The 25,441-nt window shown below is 24.5% G+C and overlaps 1 protein-coding gene across 3 annotated transcripts; it reads right to left on the bottom strand.

Moving 5' to 3' along the window:
- Nucleotides 1-595: 595 nt before the first annotated feature.
- LOC114129628 (uncharacterized) lies at nt 596-17,850 on the bottom strand. 3 transcript variants are annotated; one of them, XM_027994428.2, is made up of 21 exons: nt 17,724-17,850; nt 16,850-16,927; nt 15,561-15,767; nt 13,557-13,964; nt 13,353-13,491; nt 11,518-11,697; nt 10,601-10,786; nt 9,569-9,684; nt 8,461-8,503; nt 8,054-8,244; nt 7,877-7,973; nt 7,404-7,548; nt 5,981-6,116; nt 5,511-5,676; nt 3,694-3,806; nt 3,436-3,630; nt 3,044-3,231; nt 2,825-2,969; nt 1,219-1,431; nt 1,085-1,158; nt 596-858 (listed from the first exon to the last, which is right to left on the bottom strand). In XM_027994428.2, exons 3-21 carry the CDS (start codon nt 15,747-15,749, stop codon nt 774-776), a joined length of 3,009 nt encoding a protein of 1,002 aa, XP_027850229.2. In that variant the 5' UTR covers nt 15,750-15,767; nt 16,850-16,927; nt 17,724-17,850; the 3' UTR covers nt 596-773. The 3 variants fall into 3 exon arrangements, with proteins under 3 accessions (XP_027850229.2, XP_027850228.2, XP_050062131.1); XM_027994427.2 differs by lacking the exon at nt 17,724-17,850 and adding an exon at nt 17,294-17,684; XM_050206174.1 differs by lacking the exons at nt 16,850-16,927; nt 17,724-17,850 and adding an exon at nt 17,294-17,684.
- Between the last annotated feature and the right edge of the window lie 7,591 nt (nt 17,851-25,441).

A 25,441-nucleotide genomic window follows, 5' to 3' on the forward strand; every position in this document is an offset into this window, starting at 1 on the left:
TGATACAAATAGTATAGCCCCAAAAACCAAACACCCTAGTACAATGTGCCCATTACAAATTTAAGATTTACAAAAAAAAAAAAAAAAAGCAAGTATAAAAATAATAATAAATCAATTTTAATTACAGTTAAGAGGAGTTGCACCCATATGTATTCTCTCCATCTTTCACATAGTATGCTTTTGATATTGGAATGAATTGACCCATTATAGGTTATACCGATTAGATAAGAACATTATCTGTGTTCTATCGTTGGTTTTTTAAAAATATTTTAATTTTTAAGTGAATCATGAGCATTTTCTAATATTTTTCATACTCATAACTCACTTAAAAATTAGAATATCATAAAAAACCAACAAGAGAATACAGATATTTTTTTATTAAAAGTTTGATAATACGTCAATGTCAAAACTAATATCAAAACTAAAAGCATACTATTGAAACTGGTGTACAAAAACTTAGTGTGTCTTACACATGTAAGAGGTAGATAACGCATGCTCTCTTAAAAAATTTAATAACTAAAAATACTAGTTACAATACCTCACATTTTGCATAGTATATGGAAAAAAATATATAAATAAAAACACTTTACACAAATTGGTTCTATGTAATAATAATGGAACTTTTAATTTGTATACTAGGTTGTACTTAATTATACTTCAAGTGGCAAGAATACATTGAATAATATAACTAAAAAAAAATATATAAATCTGGTAAACAAAGAACATTTTCTTTTCTTGTTGCTTTACTTTTTTTATCATTTCTACTCAAAATTTCATTGTTTTTCTTGCATTACTCTGTAAATCATTCTTCTAATGGATTCTAGATTTGTATTTAATTGATTTATGATTTCTTTAGAACTAAAAGTAACATTAAAAATAAATAAAATAATGATTTCATATAAAAATTGTTTTCTTATTATAGCCACTAAAGACAAAAATATTGACATGACTCACAACTCATTTCAAAATTGGAGACATCAAATTTCAGATAATAAGTATAGTGGGTTTAAAAATATAATTTCATTTGATATCAAAATAATTAACATTTATATAATAAAAATAATAAAAACAATGTATAACTTACCATTTTTTGTTTATATTAATTTTTTCATGTTCAGTATTCAAAAATAATGTAACAATCATTTTTTGAGAACCACCCTGTTAAAAAAATTTAATTTAATTTAATTAAATAATACAATGATTGTTTAAAAAAATTACTTCAGATTTTGGCAGATGAAACTGTGCTTCTAGCACATGATCCTCAGTCATTTCAGCAAAAGATTCACTTATTTCTCGTGAATAATTCAATTCATTAAAATTGTACAAACCACAATATACTGCTTGAGTAGGGTATGCCCCAAATTGAGATGCTAAAAGTCTTACATTTGTTTTTGGTATTACTTCAATTGATCCATAATCAACATATAATAACTAAAAAATAATGAAAATAAGCTGAATATTTTGCCAAATAAATGAAGTGCTTTGTTCAGTTTTAAACATGTAAAATTTAAATAAATTTGATTAATATAAAAAGTATATTATAAAAACAAAACAATAGGTTACAATAAAAATAATTTTTAAAAAAAGCGTACAAAATTGCAAATCTGTTTTAAATTAAATTATAAAATCTATTAAAAAATAAATAAATAAATTTGAAAAACTAAAGTGTTTACACATAAAATATCGATAACAGTATGTATATAAATTTAGACCAATATTGACACAATTATCAAATTAACACTATTAATATCAACTGTGTAGATGGACTGGTACTTGGTAGAATCATTATATTATTGTAATTCTGAACTCTTTCCAATTGTTAATTTTTTATTATAAGTAATTATTGAAACTGTAGTCTTTACAGTAACTCCTAAACAAAAATCTTTACAACATTTTACAGGGTAAGAAAATCTACATAACCCAGCTTAGTTTCCACACCAAAAAAATGATTTTAAATAGAAATACTTAGTAGTACTAGCCATATATTACTAGTTATACTTTATTTAAAATTAATTATAGTTACAGATGTTATATTATCATTGTAATTTACTTTTTATAATTCATATAGAGTTAAAAATATTAAAAATCAACTACTAATTACACATAACCAGATAATATGATCTAAAACCACCTAAAAAATACTAGATGTTTAATTTGGTTTTTGAATAATAAACAAATAAATAAGTTAGGTCTTAGATAGGGTAGATCTATGTCACATGTTTTATTTAATTTAGCATTAGAAAAAGTAATAAGTGAAACTAATATCTGCACCTCATGAGAAAGTGTCACTACACAAGATTTCAGTTGTATTTTTGGCATATGCGGAAGATTAGGTACTTTTACACGAATCACGTGATATTTTAAGAACACTATTCAGCCGACTAGAGGAAGCCAGGAAGAAAGTGGACTTGAAATAAAAGAAAGCAAAACAGAGTACAGTATGGTGAAAGGGAGAATAGATACAAGATGTGGTGTCTTTAAATAAAGGTATAGACTAGAAAGAGTGTAGCTGACAGAAAGAAATGGAAAATTGGTTGAATGACGAGATGGTCCTACTTATACCCAAGAACAATATATTAGATCATTTAATATTTCCTACTTTTATAAACAAATATGGTATCTCCAACACAAATTTCCTGATAATTTGTATCCAATGTTTTATTTAATTATTTATTATAAGTGTGTATTGAAACTTGACTTGTATGATTACTGGTTTAAAGTTAACTAAATAGCTTCCTATATAAATATTAACTTATAAATAAAAACAAATTGTTATCAACTTGTAGATTAATATTAACTATATAAGTTTAAAAATCTTAGTTACTTGCACATTTTCTTCATCAACAATTTTTAAAACTGTAGCCCTGTGCCACAATTTGGAATCTTCAAAACGTGAGGTACATGCCATTTCTGGAAGAATAAGGTTTGGTACAACTTTGTACTTTTCTTCATTGTTGTTGTAGTACACTCTATAACAATATATAAGTTACAAAGCTATTAAGAAAAACAATGGAACTACAAATCAATGAAATAATAAACCAACTGCAATCTGTCCATGAAACTATTCAGGTTATTGACTTCTGCTGCTAATTGAATATAAAATGAACTTGGGTTATAAATTTCAGCAACTATGACTTTTGTAAGTTTTTGATTGTTCACCTTTATTTTAGAGTACCTAAATTTTCCATTGCAGATATCCTTGCCAGAGTAATGCAATAAGAAATCATGATCCTGTATACAATACAAAACAACTCAGTAAAACTTATTTTAAGCAATTATATCATATGAAATAAAAATTGAATTATCATTTTTAATAGTTTTTGAAATTATTCAACAAAACTTAAAAATAATTCAAATGATTTACTTCTTTAAGAAAATAAAATATAAAAGATAATATGTATTATCTTAAAAGGTAAAAACTATTTTATTACATACCATTAATACAACAGAACTTTTATCATAGTTATCTATATCTTCATCTTTATTTTTTAAACATTTTGTATAGGCAAAAGGATCTATTGTAAACAGTTCATTATTTTCTATTTCAACCATTTTGTCTAAAGCTTCAAACATGTGTTTTTCAGAAGAATAGCCATATTTTAAAGGTTCATAAGCTCGGCCATATTCTGCCTAAAAACAAAATAAAACTAAAATATTTGTTGTAAATAAAAATTATTAAATTTAATATATTACACAGTATAAAGACATCAATTCATTGAATTTGACACCATTCCGATACTTATTAAAGAAATCAGAAAGATTATACAATATAGTCTTCGGAATATTTTTATAATACTGTGATGGATCTGAAAAAAAAAATAATTTGATATTAATTAAAAAATACTGAACACATTTATTTTAATTATACATCTAATATATCAGAAGTGGCTTGAATATACTTTTTAGATATGCAGTGTTCCAATAAAATTATTTTGATGCATGGTTAGATAGGCAAGTTTGTTGGATAGTCAATTTAGATGAGATTAAATTAAATTAACATTTTAAACTGTTATATAATATGTAATTTTTATATAATACTTAGATGAAAATGATGAAAGTTAATTAATAGATACAAAAAGATTACTGGTTAACTGGATTACACTCAAAAATAGACATCAAAAATAAATATCTACAATATTTAACTATAATAAAACCAATTTGAACTGTAATATTTGACTGTAGGGATTGTCAGTAAGTCTAATATTGATACACTGTCAAAACATTATTCTTTGGATTATTGAAGCTTACCAGTTTTGAAATAAATAATAATATTCAACATAATGCTGCCTATAATTTCAGACAAAATCCAAATGTTTGCTCATAAATACAAAACGAGGCTAAATCAATTCATTGACCATCCAATTATTAGAAAACTCTAAGAACATCAGACGAAATCATATAACTAGAGCACAAAGGATCTAGCAAAAGCACATATATATATTTTTATATCATGTTTTTATTTTTAATATTAGGTATATCTAGGGTGACTATTTTAAGTTCTATTCTTTTTTCAATATATATAAATGACTTGCTTGTATCGAACATAAATGGAAATCCTATAGACAATATTATTTTGTTTTTTGAAGGTCAGAATTGGAATGAAGTAGAAACGAAAATAAATTTAGGGCTTTCGATAATTAATAAATGGTACATAAAAAATAGCTTATCTATAAATAATAGTAATGCGTATTTTCCTTAAAGAATATATCTTGAAGTCATAGTGTAATAAGGCGAATAATTGTTCAATCAATATTAATTTAAGGTTTAATTATATGGAAAGGATTTGCTAAATATAATGATTATTTAAAATTCTTTAAGTTTACTGCTCCCTTGATCAATTATGATAAAATTATCATAATAGAAATACATAAAAATAAATCTAACTTCAAACATCCAAATAGGAAAAATACAAGAATTATCACTGAAGATAACTTAATTCTAAACAAACTCAATATAACACTGATGGTAAATTGTAATGCGAATTAACGAAAAAGTTATTTAATAAATTACTATGTAATCATAAGTTATTGAGAATAATCAAGATTTAAAACTGGTAAATGTATTTGCAGTTATTTTGCTAATAGTCCCATTACTATGTTATTTAATTATTAAAAATTCTCTTTTTCTGTTAACCTTGTAAAAATTTTTTTTTTCTACTTAATTTTTAATTTTTAAGTCTTGCTTACATATTTATAACCTCGTATTTAATAAATTACAAAACATGAAATTATGAACTGAACTCCCTGCTTCCAACATAAATTTCGCTTAAAGAGAGTAGGTATTGAGTAATAATATATCAATGAATGCTATTTTATCAAATATGTTATTTTTTAATACTATCATTTTTGATCTCAAATAAATCTAATTATTATTAGATACTAGTTATATATATATGTAGCTAATATATTTTAATTATATTACATATACATATACAAGAACATATTCAGTGGGGCCCATTATATTCTTGAAGAATAAATAAAAATAAATAAATATACATTCACCATACTAACCTTCTAAGTTATTTTCTAGTTCACTTCGTCTATCAGCTTCAAATAGAATACAATCATTGTCATCATCAGTTACTTTAACATAAAATACAGATGGTAACTTGTATGCCATATCTCTCATACTTCTGAATCCATATTCAGAAAAATTAAAATGACTGTTGTATTCATTCTAGAAAATAATTAACCAATAGATTAATTGTTGTTGAATGATTTATTAAATCCAATCAAATTAGTTTTAAAGCAAAAAATACTTATTAATGATACAAATGTAGGTATCTATTTTATTATAAAAATTTTTAACTAATAAAGTAATTTATATTGTTTGTTTGGATTGAATCATTTACTAATAAATTAAGTAACCATAAGCCATTTCCTCAATTTTAATAATCAACAAAATGGTTGCCATAGAATGCAAAAGGACTCACTAGAATAACAATATAATAGTAATGTGGAAAACTTAATCAAATACTTACACCATAAACATCCATAAAATCATTACATAATATACCATCTTTGTGTTTACTTAAAATTCGGCGCATTTTAACTTTCATTGTATCTAATACTGTATCAGAGTCATACATTTCATATGAATCTATTGATTTTACAGAACTGAAATGAAAAAAGAAAATCATAATAATTAAAATTATATTATGGAGAAATATAGGGTTATATAACAAAACAACTTTAATAAACACATGTTATTTCCAGGTTATCACTATCACTAAAGATCTTAAGATACATAGCATTAGTCCTCATAAAATTAAGTACATTAAATAAATTGTGCATTTAATATAGATCAATATGGCCATTATGGCCCCTTTAAAGCATGCAATTTAAATGAATATTTTCGAAGATATTACAGATCTTTTGTTTTTAGTCCAACTAATAGTAAGTATTTTAGTACCCATTGGATATTTTTACTGCACCACATACTAATAATATGGCAATTTGTTCATAGACATATGTATGGTTTTAGGTGTGATTTCAAACAAGAGCTGAGTAAATTTTGTACAGAAATTATAAAGTCATGTCTGGAAGACGCCGTCGTTCAAACATAGGTTAGGTTAGGTAATTTTGCACCCCAAGTAAAGTACTTTTTTTATCACCCAAATGACCTAGATATCGTATTACATCTAAATGCTCTCCAAAATTTACCGCCCCTAGAAATTTAACGTCCAGGGCCCAAGCCAGTTGGGTTAGGTTAGGCGCAATTAGAGGGGGGGGCTGAAGGTTAAAGCCCCCCAAATATTTGGCTGGCCCCCCTCAAACATTATTATTATTTCAGATATTATCAATGTTGCACATTCAAAAAACAAAATAAACACATTACACGCATTGCATTTGTTCTAGCCTCCCCAAAAAATTGACTTTGTTGCGCCTATGCCCCACTGCCCCCCTAAATACGTCACTGCATAGGTCGTAGTACAATGAATTCCAAAGATAACGTTCAGTAAGAGATATAAAATTATCAACAGAATTCGAAGGCTCACCTTAACCGGCTTCGGGATAGGCATAGAGTTCAAGAAAGCCAAAGAATCGTCTGTAGAGCTTGAGGCTCGCCTCTGCCAAGATAGGGTTATCATCGAATACAAAGAGACAGAGAATCGTCTACACAAAAATATAGTTATACCGAACAAAACGGACAACCAAACAGATACAGATCCGAGAAAGTAACTTATTCATGGGTAAATGAAGAAAATTCTTCCATGAATTACGATTCTTCGATTCCTTACAAGGACGATCATTATTAGACTAATAATGTAAGAACTGATATTAGATCAGCTCTAAAATTACTCCAATATTAAATCACACGTTTTGTATCACAAAGGTCAATTTAAAATAAGGTTTTGATCTCAAAGTAAAATCCTTTATTAAATAATAATATATAATACTTACGGTGCTTGTGTTTGACATAAGTTATCATCAAGAGGATATTTATTTATCTGATCACCACTTTTGTTTGATATCAACTCAGATATAATCTTGCTGTTATTTAAAATTTTATTTTCTGAATTGGTAACAGCAACATTGTTAAATATGGCTTAAAATATAAATAGTAAATTAATATAAATATTTAATGTAACATTAATAGTATAGAAAATTAGTTTTAAAAAAATATAATGATTTTAGAATATTATAGATATTTTAAACTATACATTATTTCAATAATTTACATTAAATTAATAACAAAATAACATTTTTAATTAGAATTATTTTACATATCTTAAAAACATTTTTAACTATGTTCTAGAAAAAACTAGTAATTAAATTAATTTATTATTGTTTAATTAAACATTATTTTTAAAATCATTTCAATAAATATATAATGCAATGCAAGTCAACTATAAATAATTACTTTTATGACTTACATGCTTTATTAAACTGTTTTCTAATATTTGTTTTTGGTTCCAATATAATTTGTTTTTCTAGACTCACAACACTGTTGGTGGAACATTGATCTTCCAACTATAAAAATACAATTTTTATTTATACTTTTATACTTAATATTATAGAATAATATTCTCAAATTAAAAAAAAATAGTTACTTTAAACATATCTGGATACAAACGAAAAAAATCCATGTATGTTCTACAAAAAAATTTTTGAAATGGAAAGGCATAACCTTTTTCCTTTTGAAATATAGATAACACTTTATTTACAGTAATTGGTTCATTAGATCTAGCTATAATAGCAACAATGGCACTTTTATAATCATCCTTTTGTGTTTTAAACGAATCTAGATGTACAATAACAACCCAATTGTAAAGAATATTTTATGAATGATGTACATATAATAATGTTTATATTAAAAAAATAACAATTATCATTCATTTTTTTTGTTCTGTATGAACATTAAACATATTTAATGAGTTCAAGTTTAAGTAGGTACTATAAGATTTTTACAAAACTGTAAATTATAAAATAATTTATGTAAAAATTGCTATGCACTTACTTTTCATATCACCATTTTTCTCGCATTCTTTTTTGGATACAATCTAGACAATTTGTAAAAAATAACATAACTATTAACAAATGGTTTCTGTATAAATTATAAGTTTATAAATTTTTATAATAAATTTTCAAAGACATTGATACACTTTCTAGAATAAAATTATTAGCTATCAAAATCAGATTTATACATTATTTAAAACAACTTAGTTATTTATCAATAATTAGAATTTATAATTGAACTATAATAATTATATTATAATATTATATACTATATTTTTATAGCTATATAACTATAACTATAAAAATCACATCACAGTATATATTTTATAATGAATTAGCTGAAAGAATTCTAATCGAAATATTTTAATGAAATGAACCTGTTGTATGATAATTACTTGTCAATAAACATCATTAGATCAAACAATCAGTGGTATTTAAATATGTCAAATAAGATTATCTGTGGTAAAAAACTACGGACTAAAGGTTTTTATTTTCAGAAACTAACTTGAAGTTGAAACCGAATAGTAATATTAAGCTTTGAAAAGTAAGTACAAGATTTATCTATTTAATAATTTAGAGAGATTACTCAAATAATTAAAGAACTTTTCAAAAATATGGTTTGTGAAATAATTTATATTAAAAATTTGACAGAATATTAAAACAACATGAAGAAAATAAATAAAATATAAAAGAGGAAGTGTAGTTCGTCGCTCTATGATTAGTATATGTGCAAACATTATGAAGAAAATGGTCAAATCCAATAAACTAAATTGATTTTAGCTTCGATTTTATTATAAGAGGGATGTAAACTATTATTGCTTAAAACGAGAAAGCATGCTTGCACGATAAATATCTTCTCCATTGATAAACTAAAGAATGTAATGCCCAGCCTTAACTCATCATTATCTGAGTTTTTGTATGCATACACAACATAATGAGGTTTAACATCAAAAATTTGAATAAGGATTTCACAATTTAATTATGTATACATATTAGTTATTAATCAATAATCATACATAAGCAAACTTAATAAGAAACTTAAAATTTTAAAGACCATTAAACTTTATGATAAATACAAGCAATGATTAAATAATAATAATAATATTTACTTTTTTATAAGAAGGTTTAGTAGTGAATTGTTGAACTGTTGACGACAAACATTTATTTTCAATACTAATTTGAGTTGGAACTATGTGATTATTTTTTGACACTGAATTATTTAAATCTACAACACATAGATGACAATAAATATAAGAATAAAAATATAATTTTAATTAATTACAATTTAATTTATTATAAAGAATTCTTAAATCGAAACATAATTGAATATTAAAGGAAAATCATTATATTCATTCTCCGTGGCATTTATTTTTTTCTATTTTAAACTCATTGGTTGGTCTCAAGGAATCAAAGTTTAGCATTATTATCTTCTGGCACTCTTTCTAGTATCACTATTTAATAATTTAATTTCTCAGGTCAGGAGAGCTTCCACTTCTTACAAGATCACAACATTTTACAGTTTGTCAATAATTATTATTAATTAATAAGTCAACAATGACATGTGAAGAGAATCTAGAGAAAATAGATAATAGTGCCAATATTAATGTATTTTGAAAATTTTACGTGATGGCAAAAAGTTTCAAGATCTCTATGATATATGTTTATTGAATTACTACAAAATAACTAAAACTGTTATAATTTCATTAAAATTTTAACTTAAAATGAATATAAAAAAACTCAAAACATCAAAAATATTTAAAAACATCTAATTTCTAGAAAATGCTTGTATAATTATTTAGTAAAAAGATCATCAAAATAACTATATCAATGCTGTCAAAAACTAGTGTTGTATAGTAAATATTTTCATTTTTGCTGATTTAAATGTTGAAATAAGTGAAAAATAAAAAATAAATAACACATAATTAAAACTGTTACAAAAATATATAAATTGAATACAATAACCTATTTTTTTTTTTAATCATTTTCATTCTATGAGAAATAAATAGGGTATCTTATTATAAGTCTGTAAATTTTATAGTAGAACATACAGAGTATTATGTATTAAACCTAATTTATACTGATGATTAATCAAACAATATTGAAAAAAAAATTTTAAAAAAATTATACAATATTCATAATACCTGTTTTGAACATATTAACCAAGTTCTGAGCTGCTGACTGATTCGGTTTATGTAGTTGTGACATTAAATCATCGGTACTCAATGTCTGACAACCTTCAGTTTTTTGTGGGGAAATACCATTCGGCAAGGTTGTGTTATCATGAAGTGTAGTAGTGATTGATGTTTGGCTTATTTTGTGTTCATTTTCTATTAAAACACAGAATTATATTAAAATAGTTTAAACTCTACTTCTCTTAACAATATTAAATGACCTTACAGCACATCATATTTTTTTTTATTACTTATTATTATACCTTATCTAGTCTATTAAGATTAAACTAATGAAACCGCAGTATCTTTGTGATCAAGTGTAGTTGTAATTTCAAATACTATAGAAACCAGCCAAATTTTATCTTGTCCCGATTAACCCTACAATGCATGTTTTTTTTTATTGTTATAAAAAAATTGTTTTTAGATAGTTCTAAAGCTATAGAATATGTAAAAAATAATTTAAAAAATCCATTTTAATTTCAAGTGTTGAAAAAGTTGGTTAGTCATGAGTTAGGTTAGGTACGGTTCAAAAGCAATTTAATTGGCAACATCAAGTTAGTTGTAATTTAATAACTATCCTGGCTAAATATTGATTATATAATTGTAAAGCTATAAAGCTATATACTTTATTTGTTATTGCTATGATTAAATTTATTAGATACATATAAAGTATGACATAACTAAAATTAACTCTTAATACTTATTATGAACTATAATAAATTTACCTTTAATATAATGAATGTTTAATTACTCTGATAATCAAGTACTACATCATGTCTATTTTAAATAAAAAGTATAACTATACTTATACTCTATTAACTAGTGGTCATTAAATGTATGGTATATTAATATACATAATAAATATACTAGGTAAGTAGTAAACCTACCAGATATGTTTGGATTTTCGTAACTGAAATCATCCATTTCATCAAAGTAATTATCATTTTGCTCCAAATATAACATTTCTTCGTTTTCATCAACAATACCATTTAAAAAATTCATAGGTATCGGCTTTGTGCATTTTCTTGTATCAGTATTCTTAGATGGAAATATTTCGAATGGAGAATCTTAAAATTAAATACAAAATAAATAGTACAAACATTTTAATATACATAATTATTCCCTTCAAAACATATAATATTTTTTAAAACTTCTATTACATAAAAAAGTATAAGCATACTTGTTTTAGTAAATATGTGCATAATATAAAAAATTAGAATATATGATAAGTAAATAAATAATAATTATCCTACAAATAAAGATCATTAGTCCCAGTTGGTTTTAAGAATTTTATAAGCATGTAAATAAATTTTAACAAATTATGTTAATTATTAAAAAATACTTTTAAATGCCTGCAGATGAATTTTTGTAAAACTAATTTATATTTATGAGTTGAGCTCAAGTCAACCTCTGGTCTAGAATTATAACAAGATATTTTAACATTAAAGTAGTAATAAGTAGGCATAGAAAATAATATTAAGACATAGGATTAATTTTAAAATTAACATTTTATAAGTGATTTATAGATTCTGAATGGAGTGATGAATATATTGATTTTACAATGATGTATGTTTTTTATTATTTTTTGTGTCTGTGTACAGCATAACTAGTCGAAATAATGCTTCAATTTCGAACTTCGGGGGTGGATTCCGATGGCACAATTTTTTTTTTTTATTAGCATTTGAAGTTCAAATTTTGACAAAAATTCGTCAAAATCATGAATATTTGCAAATTAATTTGTAGTTCAAAATTCATAAAATTGTTTGTATTTGTATCTAACGTTAAATATTCTAGACTGACAAATCATCTCCTAAGTCAGATAAATCACCATATTAAGAGTCGATTTTTTAAATTATTAAACGCTATGCGCTAATCAGCATTGATTGCAGGTCACTGGTGTATTAAGGATAGTAGATTGTTGGGTAACAAAAATCCTAAAAAGAACAGAGGATAAAATTTTGCCATGGATTTATTACTTGCTATGTCAGAAAGCTTAGAAATGTACCTAATTGAAAAACAATATTATGAGATATGATTTGATGAATGTATAGTAACCTAGGAAAATCATTTATTTCATTGTCATACAATAAGCTATTTTGCAACACACAATCAAATACTTGTGAAAATTTTAAGAATACATAAGTCCATATTAAAATATTGAATGAGAATAAAAAATATTATCCTTTCTGTATTTAATAAAATATTTAATGAATGGGAAGCACAAAACTCAAACTGGGAGAGTTTTCATAATAATATGTAAGATATTATTTGGATAAGGAATGGCCTAAGTTAACTGTCGATAATTTCTGAAATTATGAAAAATAAAACAGTGTTAACACTTAATAATGCTTTATATACATTTATATGAGTTTGTGTTAAGATTATTATAATTTTATTTATGATGGAAAGTACAGGAGCCTTAATTAAAGCTATAGATCTAAGCAGTTCAACTATCTTTTGATAATATGTAAATACCTATATAATAAAATAATTTAATTTACTAGTTTACAAGGTCGAAGGCTTTAATGCAATTTATCAAACAATTAAAATTATGGAACATTTAAAAATAAATATGAATTTGATTAAAAATTACACAAATGATAGATATGATTACATGATAGAATGAAACAAAAAGTTTTACTATTTGTATGAGCTACAATGATTTTGTAATTAATGAACATATGCATAAAGTATGCAATAAATAAACTTTTTACATTATTACCTTTGAGATGTACTCCTCCTTTATCAATATAGATAAAATGTTTTAACATATTTATAGATTCTTCAATATTACTTGTACCCATTTTTTTATAATCTGGATGATTTATTAGAAAATTCTTTAATTTATAAATACTTATTATCTAAATGACAATTAAAACAATATTTAAAAAAAATTATTATTGTTAATGTTGTAAACAAAACTTACTTCTGAAGTATTACACAGATTTTCTACACCACTCCTGAGATTTGTTGTTACAGTACCATTAAATTTTGAGTTTACAGATTTGGTTTTAACATGATCATATCCACGAGCACTGGTATCATACCTTGGAGTGCTATATTCATATCTAGGAGATCTATAGTCATATTTAGGAGTGTTATATTCATATCTAGTAGAAATAGTAGACTCATTTCTATGATTATTATGATTTTTAACACGAGATTTATAATTGGCAGACTTCAGCAAGTGATTATTATTACTTCTTAGAGTAGAAATATTTCTTCTAGGACGCTGCTTTTTAGTTTTTTGATTTATGACAAGTTCTCTGAGATGTGAAGTTTTTTCACCAACAATAAGTGTAATAATTGAGTTCATACTTGGGTTATGTGGTATCTAAAATAAAATAATGTCAATTATAAATAACATATATTTAATATAATTCAACAACGAATAAAATATTCTATAAACCATGTAGTAGTAAGATTAAAAGCTGTATTTAATGCATAATAATTTTTTATAACCATCTGCGTCATTTTTTATGATTTAGTGCCTTTAGCAACTAAAATTTTTATCCGTTTCCCATTCCCACAAGACAGTTATAAGTCAATGACTAAAAATAGTCTGTAAACAGTTTTTGAAGAAGAAACACACACCTATGTAAATTTTTATACTACAATATTCATTATTTTGTTGATTTAAAAGGTATTATAAATAAATGAAACAGTTTAATCTAGAAATTTTATCAGCCGTATAAATAAATAATTTCCTTATAAATGTATAATTACGGCTCAAAACTTTATACGTTTAAAAGTAGTTAAATATTCACATACATAAATAAGGCGATTAAAAAAAAAATTGTTTTGTTTCTTCTATGAAATATGCATATACATGTTCTTAAGCCTACAAAATGCAAATTCTTACTTAAATAACAAAATGTGTAAAATTATACAACAAAAATATTTGTTTTAGAATTCTGCATACTATGAATCAAATTTCTATCGGTTCAGAACTTCAATGTGCACTGTCTAAACAAATATTCAGAATCTTGCTAAAAATCATTGTACTAATGTATAAGCAACCCCATGTCAATAAATATAATGGTGCCTAATTCAAGGCACTTCAAAGTTTCAAGACAATATCATCTTGTATATAGTTTACAGTTTCAACTTTAAAATGAATTATTATTTTATTGAACAACATTCATTATTTCAAAATGTTTTAATTTTCTTGAAAATATTATTTAATATGGTGAAAATATGTTGAACGGTGTACTTTTGTAGATAAAGAAATAAATTTTTTTTTTAATTCCTGTTATTTTTATATTTTAATACTAATCAATATACTAGTACTTGAAATATTGCAATTTAAAAATATTCTTATCTAGATTTAAAAACAAAATATGAAAATTAAAACAGATGATACCTTTAAATTTTATAATAATTGATAGTTCACTCTAATATTAAAACTCATAAAACTAAGTTTGAACTACTGAAGTAAATTTACTATTGTGCGTTATGCGTTAGTATAACAGAGTCAAACCAAATGGGTATAAAATTTACTTAACACATTTAATGTTTTAAATTTTAATCAAAGCTATTTTCAAAAACTTGTTAACATAATAAATTAATACACAAAAGTTAAATTAAGTATATATCCCGGTATATATAAAAATAGCTTTTACTGAAAAATCATTTTATTAAAAAAGCAAACATAAAAACCACTTAGATTATATTTTACTAGATGATTAGATCTACTTAACTACAACTATTCTGTGTAATGATAGCAGTACTCTCAAAAAACTAAATAAACAAATTAACTATTATTTTTTTTTATACAAATTTATTGAATAATGTTCCCTAAAATAAGCTCTGATAATCATCTAAAAAAGGATTGTAATCTCTTAATAAAATTTATAATTTATTTAATTCATGGAATGTATTAAAATACTAAATCACTAGTTAAACTTACTTTAAATTTTTTTCAACTTACCCTTAAAACATCAGTCATATTTTCTAGTAACTCATAAATAGTCGTGAACCCCAAATGCTCAAACGATAAATTACAACCTTCATAATTAGAATATTCACTTAATATTTGTGATATTGTCATTTTACTCGGAGAGCTTGTTAAAATACTGCGTATGACCATCTTTAAATAATTTAAATCTGGTTGTTCCATGGTGAATATATGAAATACCTATACAAAACATAATTAAAATTATTATTTTCCTTATTTTTGTACTGCAGATAAAATATATTTTGAAATATAATTTAAGTTTTTTTTTAAATTTTATACATTTAATAAGGTACAAATTAAATTTAAAAAATGTTGAGTAATTTTACTTTGTAAATTTAAAATTATAAGTTAACTTTAATTGATAAATTTATAATGCTAATAAAATATGAGTTTAATAATATTCAAACTATATACCTAAGTTAAAGTTTGATACTTAAATTAATACCATGCATTAGTCTAATTTTTAGGAATAACGGCTATCAAATTTAGATATCACTCTTTATCAGCAAGCTTCAATACAAATTAGTGATTTAAGAAGTATTTTTGTAACTTTTTTTTTTATCAATTAAATAATTTATTCTTTTTTAAGTTTAATGTTACTAAAAATTAAAAACTTTTATACATTAATTACATATCAATAGTGTAACTAATATGAACATTTTTAAATTTTGATAAAAATACTAGAAAAAATTCCTCAACTGTTCAAAAATATAACTTAAGTATAAATTATTAATATTTTTTTTTTAATTTAATTTTTCATTATTTTAATTAATATTGTACTTAATTTTTTAGTACAATTTACAGACAATGTTTATTAATGAAAATAATGAATCCTTAAGGGTTTATTTACTTTATTTACAAAAAATTTCAGAATAAACAGGTAAGAAGGCCAATGTGTTACACAATGACACATACCACACATGTAATAACAAACAAATACCAATAAAAATATTTGTTGTTAGTAACAAATTTGAATAAAAAAACATTGATAATTTAAATATAATAGTCATAGCTGACATAGAATATTATAAATATCAGTTAATATATGCTAATGGTATTAGCATAACATTGATCTAGAAGCTATTTAGATTAACAGGATGTAGTACTTAGTACCCTGATGTAGTAAATTTTTAATTAAATCTTAAACTATAAGAAACATCTGACATTAATTTATATTAATTTTATTTATTGATTTTAGATAATAGATTAAATGATAAAAGGATAATTATAAAATTATAAGGTATTTCTTTGATTGTACAAACCTCAAAACTGGATTATGTAAAATAAATCAATGAACTAATGTACAATGTAGTAGCTATTTGAGCGTTCCAACACGATATCTAAAAAATATTAAAAGCATAAAACATAATATTGGAGCATCAATTTTGTTTTCATTGTAATAATTATTGTAAACCAGAACATTAGTCAAAACGCTGATTTCTGTCAAATACCGTAACGCACACCTAGCACCGTAAGGCTAGGATCACATTCTGCGTTTTGTCAGTTCGACCGCAACATGTTGCAAGTCGCTTCCCAATAGTTGAAAAAAACGGTTCCGCATAACTCGTTTTATATTTAAACCTATTTTGTTTTGACTGTTGCAGTTTAATTCCCGATCAGTTTTTGTCGGATGGCAACCGACAAAACGCATAGTGTGATTCTAGTCAAATTCATTAATACATGAACGAAAATACTTGTATAGTTACATGTTCGTATTTATAGGCTGTAAGCAGTGAAACATCTAACACGATCTGAATACTGTACGACCACTAATCGCCGTATACTCGAAATCGGCTTCACGGGTATTTATGAACGAACGATCGTTTCGATAGGCACAAGAAAAGACAACAACGAGTGGCGTCAAGGTAATAATTCGGTGTAGAAATTAGAAAAACTTGGAACGCCGAAACATCGGTAATATTATCGTGAGCGTTGACGTGAAAATACCGAATGAGCACATACCACAGTGCCATACACAACATGGATCACCGGAATGCGATACCACGCATAGATAATAAAAGAACTATTGTCTATTATCTATACTACCACGATTTATGTAAACCACGATATTTATAAATAAAAAAAAATGTATTTAAATAAATTAAAGAGATGAATTAGATGTACCTATTACTATACCTTATATCTTAAAATAATTATGAACAGTGCACTGTCTGGGTTAGTTGAGAATCGCTGCAATCAGTTTTATTTCCCGCGGTTCTTTATCATGGCACTCGCACTACAACTACTTTACGTCTTCACTGCGGTCCGAGCTGATAGCGGGATGCACGGTCCTAATAGATATTAAAATAATCACGGATTTATGATTAATATTATAATATAGGTAATATTGTTGATTGTTATTATTACCTTAAATCATGACACGAGTAGCGTTATTGAGTACAATAATTTTTGGTATGAAATAGTTTTAAACAGTGATTAGTTTATTTCAGGCATGTTATAAAATCAGCAATAACCAGTCGATAACCGTTGACGTATATTGATTGACGGCATTGTCGGACGTCGACAGTCGAAATATTTTATAATATTAATGTGTTCGCCAAACATACGCTTTTTGGCCAACAAAATAAACGAGAGAAAAACTATGGTTTTCACTTATCACTCGTGCAAAAGCAACTTCTGAGCGATTAGGAAACCGACATTTAAACGAGACTACGAGAGTGAAAAGATATGCAATACAATAATAAATTGTGATAAACATAATAACACAAAGACACCAGTTGTGTTGGCTTCCAGTTTAATACTTTAATTTATTAATATTTTAAGACGTAACGAATTCCGACCAATAATCAATGTAAATTAATTAAACATTAATAACTCGACATTTTTAAAATGCAATGAATACAACAGGTCAACATTTTAAAATTACCTAATCAGTAATTTATAAAAATATACCATAAAAAGGTCAATATTATGCTGTCATTATATTCCTGTATATTATAAGGTTCCAGTGTTATCGTGATACGATATATTAATGTTAGGTAACTAATAACTATTACTATTTATGGATGTCTTAAATGTTTTATTTGAATTCAATAATAAATTATTTCATACGAAAAACGATTTCAGTCAGATATTATGTGTCGACCTCTATTTTTTAAACATATTTTATAATTTATTTGTATTAACTTTACATAATTTATTTTGTACTTCTAGTTATCTTTCTTATAACTTATAAGTTACAAAAATTAAAAAATTGAATTTCCTTCATAAATAGCTAAAAATTAAAGTAAATATTTTGAACATATTTTTATTGTTTATAGAAAATAATAATTTGAGTACTTAAATAATATTATATGTTTAAAGTAATAAATTCATAAATAATACTTTGTGTGACATACCTATTCAACTAAATTTATAATCAACCAAATGATACCATGAAAAGTGCTCAATAATATTAATTCAAAATATGAAAATGTTAAAAATATTCAGAAAGTTGATTTATAAAATAAAATAAGAGTGGTCAAGTGAGTAATGTTCTGCTGTATAGCAGGTCACTATAATTGATGTATTAAATTTGAATCCATTAAAAGGTATCATTGAATACGAAAAACAATACTGGATAAAGATGATTTGTCAGCCTAGGATATAGTTTCCAGTGATTGGTGAAAAAGGTGGTTTATGTTTTAATGACCTGAATACACCAAAATTTAAATTCTTTTATAATTATTGTAAACTAAACTTATGGAAAATCTTGTATTCAATTTTCAACTCTTAGCTACTTATACAAAAATCTTATGAATTATACCTACCTACAAAATAATTTGCAAATATTCATGCTTTTGACGAATTTTTGTTAATAATTGAACTTCAAATGCTAATAAAAATAAAGTTAAAAGTTGTACCTATTTGTATTCTTATAATTGTTGAATCAGTATAAGACTAACTTATGAGGAACTTTGTATACAATTTTCAAGTATTTTGACTCGGCCAAAAAAATTTTTATTGATGTTTATAAAAAAAAAAAAACTAAACAAAAACGAATATTTCAAATACCTATAAATAGCATTAAAATAAGCGAAATATTTTGAAAATTAAATTATGTAAAGAAAATTCCAATCTAAAGAACTGGTGACATTTTTAAGTATCTACGACTTATACTTTTTGAAAAATAACAAATATTTAAAATCGTTTGAGGATAAATAAGGATAAATCGTTATTGTTACGCAATTTCGTAAGAATTTAAAATTCAAACGCATTTAAAATTTTTCCTATAATGATGCTTCTAATTTTCTTTATAGCTACTTGAAGGAAAACATAGTGTTTAATTTTTTAACCTTAGATATAAATACAAACAATTTCATGATTTTTCAACTAGGTACAAAATTACTTTCAAATATACTATAAACGCTTATAAAAAAAAATTGTGACTAACGATTTTCGATTTTTTTTTTTTTTTAACTAAAATAAGAACAACTCATAAGGAACCTTGTATTAATTTTTTAAGTTTTTTTGGTCATCCAAAATTTTTTTATCGGCACATCAAAAAAAAAATTCTCAGAAAATCAAAAATTTCAGTTGTCTATAAATAGCTCAAAAAAAGTCATAATATTTTGAAAATTTAACTTTATATAGACAACATTAATATAATATTTGGTGAACATTTCAAGTTTTTACAGTGATTAGTTTTTGAGTTACTACCATATAAAAAAAAATATTGATTTGGTCGAAAACTGATTTTGCGAAAAATTCCCTGTTTTTCCTTCACTTTTTTTTTTGTTTTTTTTTCGATTATTTTGAAAACTGTTGAACAATTCTTACTTTTGACCTCTATAATGCATCAAGGATATTCACTTTTCCATCGGAAACCACCTCCGAAGTTTGAAATTGCAGCAATATTTCGACTAGTTTTGCTGTGTACAGACACAACAAAAAACAAAGAACACGCATCATTGTAAAATCAATACATTTATCACTTCGTTCAGAATCTTAAAAAATCAAAAAATTTTATTTAAAACATTTAAAATAAGTATTTATAAATATTTATTTTTTTATAAAGGGGATATCTGTATTTTTTAAAATACTTTTTTTTACTAAGTACTTGGATACATATTAAAAATACTATTATATTTATCTATTACTTAAATATTTTTAAAAATCACATATTTTTATACAACAAAATTAAATCCTTATTAAAATTTTAATATCTAATGTTGTCTGTATTCAACTTAAATACTTATATGACTTTCAGCCAAATTTCTATTAAAATTATGGTAAGATCAGTTTATGAATTTATTAGGTAGTAGGTACCTATCATCAAAGAAAAATTATGTTATACATTTTTAAGTCTTGGAATTAAAATTTAATTTTTAATTTTTATGTATTTTCAACTCCACTATGGTATAATCATAAAATATTCGCTATTTTAACTTCGTTTTTTGAGGAACCTTAAATTAAATTTTTAAGATTTTTGGGAAAACATAAAATTACCTAATTAAATTTAAAGAAAAAACTAATAATAGTCGAAAATTGTAAATTACTTAAAAAAATATATATTTTAAAAATGATGGTATGTCTAAAAAATGCTATTATAAATATTTAACAAAAATTTTTTTGTTTTTAAATTACAACAAAATAACAAAATATTTGAAGTAACGTAAAATATTCCTTTTCTTCTGTATTTTATTTTTTTTTCCAAATTATTCAAAATATTACAGGGAATATTTTCATTTGACCTATATATTGACCATATTAACATCAACTTAATTAAATAATCAAATTGGAGGAGCTCCACTCGAATTTTAAGCAAAGAATTTTTTCTATCACAAAATATTCATTTTCACAAAAACTTAAGTCTACATTATTGTTAAATTTTTAGCTGGTGTATATTTAATATGCATGTCATATTAAATATATATAATAATATACATATTATTGGCATATGTATGCCTATATCAGCTATATTATATATATTTAATTAATTATTTAAATATTTGATTAATACATTTAATTAAATACTATATTATACCAAGTACCAACTAATAAGTAGTAGGTTTATTGAAAAATTAATAAATTAAAATAAATATCTTTTATATATAATTATTACTGAAAAACATAATTGTCTTATATAATATAAGTATTGAACTTTTTATCCTTATGTCATTGTCATGCAACCAAAAATTATTTCATAAACTGATATAATATCAAATTATTCAAATTTATATTATAGCGTATTCTACTGTTTATGTAGAATATAAGTTAAAAACTTTAGTTAGTTGTATATATTAACTAAGACTTAGGAGTTAAAATAATTAATTTAGAACTCAAAGACCGATAATATAATTTACATAAAGGTAACCAACAAACAAATAACAGGCTTATTATGTTACATACTATATAACTGCGTTATAAGCTATAAACTTCAAATGTGTTAAATGATTAAAAAAATTTAAGATTTTTAATGATTAATTAATTAAAAATAATTATACCATTTAGGTAGTATTATAATACTTAATACTTTGCTTTCCTTAAAGCAAATTAATATAAAAAAAATCATTCACAGACGCGTGTTATAAAATTCTCGTAATTCCTAATTTAAACTTTAAGTTAAAAGAAACATGTCTTACAAAAAATTAGAAATAATGCATTGTTCGACAAGCTCAAAGCCTTATAATACTAATTAGTAATTATATATCTATAATATAAATTTGAATGATAAAAAAGAGGGCACATTAACTAATAGGTAAGATAGACGAGTATGTACCTAAACTTAAGAAGTTTTAGAAAATAAGTAACCGTTTTGTTGAACAGCAAAAGAAATCAAGTGTACATTGTCACTATGTAGCCAAGTAGGTAATATTTATATACATTTTAATAGATGGTGTTAAATTTGAATTTAATGATAAATCATTGAAAACCTTGAAAAATGATTCTGAAGAAAGACAGTCTTATTGGTAATCAAAGTTATTAAACAATTAAAATTTCATAAATATTTTTAGTATTTTCGATTATTTTGAAAGGTAATGATAATCTTCAATTTTGACCTCCTAAAGCATACCCATTAAATTCAAATTTCTACAAAAAACTTCCATTAAAGTTTATTAACAGAGCATTTTTCTATTAGAATTTGAGTATACCAATGTATCCACTTCGACATTTTCCACGTCTTATTTAATGTCGTTCTTTTTTTATTAATTCGCTAGAACAACAATTTTTAGCGTATACTTTTAAAGCATAGATATTTTAAAATTTGTAAATGCATAAGTGCATGCATATTCTGTGCTTTTTTTAGATTATATATTCTCTAATTTAATTATGTAATAATTATAGTTTAATGACTCTGTGTTATTACTACCTATACTTATTGTTATCGTAACTCAGAAACAAATTAATTAAGTTTTTCAATGGTCGTATATTGTAAACTAAGGTAAAATAATATAGCATGGCTGTGGGTGAGTTGAGGCCCGACTTGTCGTTTCCGGCGTTTGAGACCGGTGAATTGCGGCCCGATATTATTTTAGGTATAGGTTAGTTGCGGCCTAAGTAATTATCATTACCTATGTACCTTACCTATATAATAAATATATACTTATTACCAAGGCTGGGAAAGCTAACGATTTTTTTTAACTCTATAAGTTAAATTATTTTAAAATAATAAAGTTAACTCGTTAAGTTAAACATCAACTTTGAAAAAAATTTAGCTTAACTTAGTTTAAAATTAAAACTTTCTAATTTGCAAAATAAAAAATCCTTACACATAATAATGTTTATTAAATAGTTTTTCTATATGCTTAAGAAAATTACAGGGAAATTTAAAACGATACATCAAAGTATTAACTAGCTATCAAAAAACCTACTTTTTAAAAAACTTCATTCAAAAATTTACTTAATTTAGATATTTTTGAATAAAATTAACTTGAAGTTAACACATTATACTAAAAAAAGTAACTTATTAAGTTAAAAGTTAATCTGAAAAAAAATAACAAGTTAATTATCTTAATGTTTTAACTTAATTTTAGCTTTTAATTCGTTAATGCCCAGCCTTGACTATTACTTATGCGCCTGACAGATGCGGTGTTAGATATACATAGCGATAACCGAATAACGATAAATGAAATGTTCAACACGTATGGGAAATTGGGAAGTTATATTTTTGTATAATATGATAAAGATAATATTCATTCAAAAGCTGTCCAAAAAACTTTACACAACTTTTTACCATACATGGTCTTAAAAATGATGTGTATTTACCTCTTGTATTTTTTTTACTGCCTAACAAGTTAAGTACTACATACATGCGTGCATTTCAACATGTAATTCGTCACTCCACATCTATTGGTATATCGTGCTTTCCTACTGATATTTTTATAGATTTTGAACCAGCAATACATAGTGCTGCAGCGGAAGTCTTTCCTAATACCAAAATAAGAGGTTGTCGCTTTCATTTAGGGCAAAGTTGGTGGAGGAAAATCCAAAGTTTAGGACTTACTAAATTATACAATAATAACACAAACGATGCTCATTATTTAAAATATTTTTTTGGATTGCCATTTTTGGAGCCTGAAAACGTCATAGACTGCTTTACTGACGACTTTATGGCAATACAGCCTGATAAAAATGACCAGATAGTGAAATTTACAGACTACATTTTTGAAAACTATATCTCACCGGACGCTATGTTCCCCCCGAATATTTGGGCACAGTTTACCGCTAGCTGCAATCGTACTACCAATAGCTGTGAAAGTTTTCATTCCAAACTAAATATGTCGTTTTACACTAGCCATCCTAATATATATAACTTTGTTGATGTCTTACTACAAATTCAATCGGAAACATACATTAAATTTAGAAGTAAAAGTGTAAGAACAAAAAAAATATGTGAAAAAGAATCTTTCATTAGAGAACAGATGACAAAATATGAGCGAAAAGAAATCAATAATTTTGAATTAGTAAAATCGTTAAGTTTTAAGTGTTTGCCAAAACAATAGTGAAATTTTTATTTATATATGAGTACTTTTATTTTTTTGACATTATTATACAATATTATTTGGTAATTTCATTTCTTATAACACAAATTTTTTTTATTAATTTATGATTACTTTTATTTTTTTGACATTACTATCAATATCATATTATAACAATATTTTTTTGACTTTTTTTTTATTATTTATTTTTTTTAAGACAAATATACTAAAATTATACTAGAAAATACGTAATATTGTGTGTTTATATACTATATCTATATAGAAATACTCGTATAGTATATAATATATATATGTAACCTATATACATATAACGTATATATTATGTACGTACCTCTCATAAACCCGGGTCGCAATTCGTACCTACCTCTTATAAACCCGGGCCGCAATTCGTACCTACCTCTCATAAACCCGGGCCGCAACTCGTACGTTATTTAGGGACTGGGTCGCAACTCACCAACACCGTATAACATAAACCTTAATTGCTGTGCTTTGAAGTTTGAAGGTTTATGCCATGTAAATATTATATACACTCAATATTATACATCCGTAATTCATACTTTCGGATCCTAAGTAGAGTAACAAATGTATTGGTTTATAATAATATAGTGTATTCTTTTTCTTGTATCAGTCACATTTTTAAGCTATGGTAAATAATATTATTACTACACTCAACTTTGAGCATGGTTTCTGGAAGAAAATAGGATTTAGTTAGTACTTATTTTTTCATCCTTTTTGTAGAGGGGAGGGAGATAAAAAAATTATCAGCATTAAGTTTTCAAAATTATCTAAAAAATTGTATATTAGTATATTTAATAGGTAGTTATTTATATCATCTCTTTACTTATAGTGTTATTATTTATTATATTATATTATATATTATCTATTCGTATATACTTATAAGTTATAGGTATT

This window comes from Aphis gossypii, chromosome X, assembly GCF_020184175.1.
Source record: "Aphis gossypii isolate Hap1 chromosome X, ASM2018417v2, whole genome shotgun sequence".
In the NCBI taxonomy this organism is placed as follows: Eukaryota; Metazoa; Arthropoda; class Insecta; order Hemiptera; family Aphididae; genus Aphis; species Aphis gossypii.